A 7500-nucleotide genomic window follows, 5' to 3' on the forward strand; every position below is an offset into this window, starting at 1 on the left:
TTTAGAAGATTTTCTGAATTCAGTGCCTAAACGCAATCAACAGGTGCTATAAAACATATGTATTTCTTAGTAATGGTGGATCTTAATAAAGAATGTGATTGCAGATGGAAATAAATTGATTTTTTCCGAGTGTATATTCGTTCAGAAATACTAAACATATATATACAGGCATGCATGCTACATATACACATGCGTTCATACACACAATCGCATGTATTCATACATATCACAGTATACACACATTTATACGTACATACATATATAAATGCATTCATACGCTCTACATGTATACATATATTCAGAAATATTACATATATACATAAACTCAAAACAGAATACATGTATCCAACTACCTATACATACTACACATATAAAACTATACATACTATATAAATACATACATTCATGTATAAGACACAGATAGATATGTATTTAAATACTCCTACATATTATACATATACAACAAATATACTTATACTTATGCACGCTACTTCTACTAATTCATTCATACTACATACATGTATATATCTATATTGTACATAAATATATACAGTAATGAGATGTGGAGAGAAACCTGACTGTTTCTGCTTTACCTAAACCCGTGCATTACTGCGTTTATATGGATATTTATCTTATAAGAAGTCTTTATGTTTTTTCAATTTTGAGAGATAGTATAAGATCTACAAAGTATATTGTTAAAGTGTAAGATTTTATTTTTATTGTTTATGAAATTATGATAGGTGTAAAAAAGATAAAACTTGACATCATTGTTTTAATCTGCTTGTTTGTTTGTTTGCTTGTTTTCCATTATTATGAAATAAGATGCCTAGCCTAAATAAAATGCTAAAAGCGTATCTATGATTTCGAAAAAAAACACAAATGAAACAGCAGATCTATTTATTAGCATTGAAATTACCATTTACTTTGATTTTTACCACTATTTATAATGACATAAATATTTAAAATAGACAAATTTAGAGATTCATATGGAATAAGTCAAATTAAAACTTTACTGGACTAACTAAAAAAAAAAAATCCATGCAGCTAGAGTATCTGATTGCCTTTTAAGTCATTTTCGCTCTGCTGTTGTGATATTAGGAAATATAGTTTCAAGTTTTGTGGAAAAAAATAATTAAGGAAACCACGTGGGAGAGCTAAATGCCTCCTTTCCTCTATAACTTTAATGTATTTTCAAAATAAGTAATGAAGATAACCCTAAAGAATCAAACGATACCTAAAACTGCAAGATAACAAAAAAAGAAAGAGTAAACACCAATAATAGAATATCACTTGAACAAAAATAATAAACCGCCATTGGCTCCCTCCTTTCCGACAAAAAACCCATGTCTTAAAAAATCAAAATATTTCCCCATTCGTCATATTACCGATATGGATCTCTTCTGGATCAAACTCTGGAGGCATTGCGGATAGTTCTTGTAACACCTGCGACCGGATAGAGGGTCTCGGTAGGCGGATATTTTCGGATAAAGAGAGACAGATCGGGCAGCTCACATTCGTCCAGGGAAAAGTGGCTCGTGTGTCACGTGACTTGATCCTTTCTCTCTCTCTCTCTCTCTCTCTCTTTTTATTTTTTGGCGAATATTATCATAATTTTGTAGATGAAATATGAATGACTTTGTTTTTAAAAATACCTTTGTGAACGACTTGGTTTTATATGGCTCATAAGTGAAAGCATTTTAGTTTGGCGTCAATTTTTTTCTTTTTTTTTCACCAAAACTGAATTTAAAAAAAGAAAAACGTTATGGCGTTTCATATATTTGTGCCTATTTGTGTGCATCTGTATCTATATCACTCTATCTATCTATCTAACTATCAATCTATCTGTCCAAATAATTATCTATTTTTTTGCCCGTTTGTCTGTCTATCTATCTATCTATCTATTTATTTATCTATCTATTTATCCATCTTTCCATCTATCTATCCATCTATCTACCTATCTATCTATCTACATATCTATCTGTCTGTCTATCTGTCTGTTTATTTCATGTCGCAGTTAGTGCTCCATTGCATATCTATGATTGATTTATTTATATTGTGTTTTTTATGTCTTAGTGAAGATATATTTACTTCAGTGAGGATATATATATATATTATTTCTAGTTTTTATATACATGTAAAACTAACACGCATTTTGATTTGAGGTTAAACGGCGTAGTTATTGCCAAAACAAAAATGTATGTTTGTTTGATACTGATAATACTTATAAAATTAATCAGTGAATACATCTGTTCTGATAATAATAATGTTGTAATTGATACTGATTATAGATATGATAGTGCTACTTGTAATATCACACACTCTCTCTCTCTCTCTCTCTCTCTCTCTCTCTCTCTCTCTCTCTCTCTCTCTCTCTCTCTCTCTCTCTCTCTCTCTCTCTCTCTCTCTCTCCTCTCTCTCTCTCTCTCTCTCTCTCTCTCTCTCTCTCTCTCTCTCTCTCTCTCTCTCTCTCTCTTCTCTCTCTCTCTCTCTCTCTCTCTCTCTCTCTCTCTCTCTCTCTCTCTCTCTCTCTCTCTCTCTCTCTCTCTCTCTCTCTCTCTCTCTCTCTCTCTCTCTCTGTATGTGTTTATGTGTGTGTGTGTGATTGTCTATTACGAATAGTAAGATGTATAATCGTAAATATTCTTTCGAACATTTGCGAACGCACATTCACATGTAGGCCTATAGCGGTTGAACTCTGCGGACTTATACGCCGCAATTCAATAACAATAGACAGGCAATCATACCATTGAGAAATAATGGAGCAAATCTGAGACAGAAATAGAAATGGAAGGTAAATAAAACAGAATAGATATAAGGATAGAAAGATAAACAGATAAACATATAAATAAGTCACAGAACATATATTTTTGTTATTATGATAATTGCTTAGATTTTTCCGTTGCCGAGTTAATTCCTCCCCGGTGTTTTCATTGCACATTCCGGTTAGGCAACGAGGCATCATCTCTGTATTTGTGTGTAAAGTGGAACCAGAGAGAGAGAAAAAAAAGAGGTAGTAGAAGAGAGAGAACCAAAGAAAGAGAGAGAGAGAGAGAATGAAAGAAAGAGAGAGAGAGAGAGAGAGGGGGGGAGGGAGATAGAGAAAGAAAGGGAGAGAGAGAGAGAGGAAGAAAAGACTAGCTTAGCATTGAAGTATGCCATTGCGAAAAAATTAGTCAAATCTGTAACATAGAATGAAGTAGGAACTAATTTATACAAATTAAATACAAGGATAGATAAATAATCAGGGAAGCCTATAAATAAGTCACGGAAGACATATATTTTTGCTACTGTGATTATTGTTAAGATTTTTCCCGTTGCTTATCAGTTCCTGGTGATTATATAGAATATTCTGCTTGGATAACGGTATTATTTCTGTATGTGAAAGGGAGAGAGAGAAGAAGAAGAAAGAGAGAGAGAAAGATAGATAGAAATAGGGAGAGAGAGAGAGAGTGAGAAAGAGAGACGAAAAGCCTAATCTAGCCGGCATAAGAATGATGAATTATTTTTTTTTTACTCCGAAGAATGAAAGACATAGCTACGCTATTCATTTGTTAATCGTTTTTAAATATACCAAGAGCATAATGCACTCGTGAGTATTCTTATTGTAAGATATTTCAACTTGTTTTATGTATAAATACTTTCCTTCTTGTGATAATGTATACAAGAATACACTATCCACACATATACGCATGCACGTACACACACACACACACAAAACACAAACACACAAACACCACCACACACACACACAAAACACACACACACACACACACAACACACACACGCGCACGCACGCACGCACGCACGCACACTTATATACATTGACACACATCTAAACACAATATAAACAATGACACACGAATTCTGAATTGATATTGAGAATGAAACTTATCTGAAAAAGCGAGGTCATTTTGATACTTTATATAACTATATTTGATAAGATTGAAGAATATCTGCGCAATTGTTTCTTTGTGATTTGAAATTTCGTGATTATTTTTATTTATGAATTTTAAAGTTTTTGATTGATAGGTCGATGCACTTTCGGACACACATGGATACCGCACATTTGAACACGCCTGGATATACACATATACATATACATACACACATAAAGACACATACATATATATATATATATATATATATATATATATATATATATATATATTTATTTATTTATATATACATATATATATACAAATACATACATACACATATATACATATGCACACACACACACACACACACACACACACATATATAGACACAGACATACATATATACAAATACATGCACACACATATATACATATGCATATATACACACACACACACACACATACACACACACATACACACAAACACACACATACACACACACACACACACACATACGTGCGCGCTCATCAAAGACAGATGCGTACACACACACACACTCAGAAGAAAGTACTCGTATGTATACAATGCATCCTAACGAACACATAAATACACAAACACACTCGAACACTAATAAATGACACAACCATGATAGGACATTGATATCTTCATGAAGTTCAAAATAGAGTGGGAAAGGAGGATAAAGACAAATCTATTGATTTTATAAATATAATCATATTATCTTCATGTTTACACAGGTGTGAGGAAGCAAATTTAGTACATCCGATTCTTGACAAAGCTTATCATATCATCAGGTCTTCTAATGATAAGTATCAATATCTCTGTAGATAAGACTTCGAACCAGAAACTGCGTCTTTAGTTAAGACCATTGCTCTGATATCCTTCGGAAATCCTTCGTTTCATTCTTCACAGCCATTTTTCTCCCGTTCTGGAGTCCTTCGTCGTCGCAGGAGCTAGATAGGAACAGTCGTGTCCTGGCGGGCCTTAGGCGAGGACGTCACGACGAAGGTTCACCATATTTACGAAAGTATATTTGCATATAAGCTGAGCGGTATTTGTAGGCCATTCGCGGTCTAGTAGTTTTGAGAGGTTGTCTACTTGGAGCCAAGAGTGAAGGCGGTCACACGCCCTTCGCGAGGCTGCAATGGTAGGACGTCCCTCTCCCTCAAGACCTCCGCAGGCCCGGAGGAGCACTCTGGACGCCCCCGCCCTCGCCTCGACCTTCTCTCGAGGGAAACGCGGCGCACGAGTGTCGGAAAGAAGAATCTGTTCCCTCTCGTCTTCCTTTACACCCTGAGGATAAGGAGGACGCAGCCTCTGGTCCTCGTGGCATCGCGGCTTCGGGTGGGCGTCCTCTGGGCGTCCCTGCACGCGACGCACTCCCTCCCCCCGGCGGCGTGGACGCGGGCGGGCTGTTGGAAGAGGGTCGCGGCGGCGGCGGGGACCACTCCGATTTTGCGAGACATCTTCACTCTCGGATGGACACGAGCTTCCCAAACACCCTCGATGGCGGACTTCAAGCGAGTCTCACAAAGGAAGCTGCTCTGAGACGGGCAGAATCCGTATTCAATGCACTAAGGACGAGAGGCAAGCGTATATGGAGACTCGTGATTAATTTGGTAGCCAGCTGGAGTTTATTTCTCTCCCGTATTAGTTTAATGTTAGCTATATTGCACCGATCAAAGCCAGGAGAGCAGGAGTCAGAGTGTTGTTGTTGCTACAAGAGAAGCAGAGAGAATATAGTGGCCAAGCGTTCGCTCCAAGATTATGAAGTCTCATCTATCAGTTTTCCTAATCTTATCGTAGTAAATTAATCACGTGACTGAGGAAAACAGTCCATTTTCTAGACTGGTTATTTCCACATGTTTTTATTTGTTTAAAGGCCTTGGTCTTACACAACATCATTCGCAAACAAACAACACATGTCTTAGATTAAAGCAAAAACAACAACACGTCAACAAAACATTAAAAAATGAAAGGTAGATATCATGACCATAACAAAATTAAACGTCCAATGATTTAATTTATTTTCAAATTTAATTGAAAGAATGATCTTGTCGAATATAACATCTTGTAACATATTTAGAAAAATTCTAACATATATCTTGCACCAAAACGATAATGTAAATCTGGTTATATAAAATCAGTTGTTCGCGCCTCTAGTTTCTTAACAATAAATACGAACATGAATAGGTCATGATAGAAGTGGTTAATGATAGAGCACATCTCAAAGAGAAAAGGAAAATCATGTGATACATAGACTGAATATTAAAGAGACGAAGGAACAGAACACAGAGAGACTTTCTGCTTCCTTGTATAATTATTGCTAATGAGAAGAAGCAGAAGAAGAAGAAGATGAAGAAGAAGAGAACGAATAGGAGAAAGAGAAAGAGACAGACTGTGTGTGTGTTTGTCTGTGAATTAGAAATAGAGATAAAAGAAAAGAGATAGGAAAGAGAGAGTAAGGGGGGTTAGAGAAAGAGAGAGACAGGGAGAGAGACAGATTGATTTTGATTTTGAAAAGTTTATCCATACTATATACAATATATACACATGAATAGGCATATGAACTATACCGAAATTATTTGTACAGCAGTTCATGTTAAATTCTGAGACATACATTGTTGGTGGAACAGCTATTACGGTGAACCTGTCAATTGATATACTAGACTAAATCTATAAACAAGACATAGTGGTACATATATATCACTCTAGTTAGGCTTTGCAATTTTATTTATTACGGGCAAAGTTCTTGTGTTTATGTAATATATCTGATAAAATGCCGTCCTTTATACAATATTTCATGTTCATTCCCTTTAGAGAGAGAGAAAGAGAGAGAGAGAGAGAGAGAGAGAGAGAGAGAGAGAGAGAGAGAGAGAGAGAGAGAGAGAGAGAGAGAGAGAGAGAGAGAGAGAGAGAGAAAAGAGAGAGAGAGAGAGAGAGAGAGAGAGGAGAGAAGGAGAGAGAGAGAGAGAGAGAGAGAGAGAGAGACAAGAGAGAGAGAGAGAGAGAGAGAGAGAGAGAGAGGAGAGAGAGAGAGAAGAGAGAAAGGAGAGAGAGAGAGAGAGAGAAAGAGAGAGAGAGAGAGAGAGAGAGAGAGGAGGAAGAGAGAGAGAGAGAGAGAGAGAGAGAGAGAGAGAGAAAGAGAGAGAGAGAGAGAGAGAGAGAGAGAGAGAGAGAGAGAGAGAGAGAGAGAGAGAGAGAGAGAGAGAGAGAACGATAAAGGGAGTCAGAGTGAGATCTATAGAAAGATAAACTTGGCTGGATCGGAATCTATCTTTCGGCTCTGCGTAACATATTCCCTATCACGAATATGTGCTCAGGGAAGTGTGAAAAGTCGTGTCTAGTGAAGCGTTAACAGTCATGTCTAGCGAAATATGAAGAGTCATGTCTAGTAAAGCGTTGAGAGTCATGTCTAGTGAAGCGTTGACAGTCATGTCGAGTAAAGTGTGAAGACATATGTCTAGCGAAGTGTTGAAAGTCATGTCTAGTGAAGTGTTGAGAGCCATATCAAAGAAAGACAGAAAAAGAAAAAATACAAAGACGAGAGAGTGAGAAAAGAATGCCTGTAACTTCAGCCCAATCTGATTAATTAAATCTCTAT

At 36.5% G+C, this 7500-nt stretch overlaps 1 protein-coding gene across 1 annotated transcript in view; it reads right to left on the bottom strand.

Annotated features, from left to right (window-relative positions):
* LOC122249099 (large ribosomal subunit protein uL11) overlaps nt 1–1544 on the bottom strand; it is a 4326-nt gene extending 2782 nt beyond the window's left edge. The window contains exon 1 of the mRNA XM_043009691.2: nt 1386–1544. Coding sequence (XP_042865625.1) covers nt 1386–1422 — 37 coding nt within the window. The 5' untranslated portion in view covers nt 1423–1544. The remainder of the gene's footprint in view (nt 1–1385) is intronic.
* Nucleotides 1545–7500: the final 5956 nt, after the last annotated feature.

The sequence above is a fragment of the Penaeus japonicus genome, unplaced genomic scaffold, assembly GCF_977035675.1.
Source record: "Penaeus japonicus unplaced genomic scaffold, GWHDUDI00000001_assembly GWHDUDI00000021, whole genome shotgun sequence".
NCBI lineage: Eukaryota > Metazoa > Arthropoda > Malacostraca > Decapoda > Penaeidae > Penaeus > Penaeus japonicus.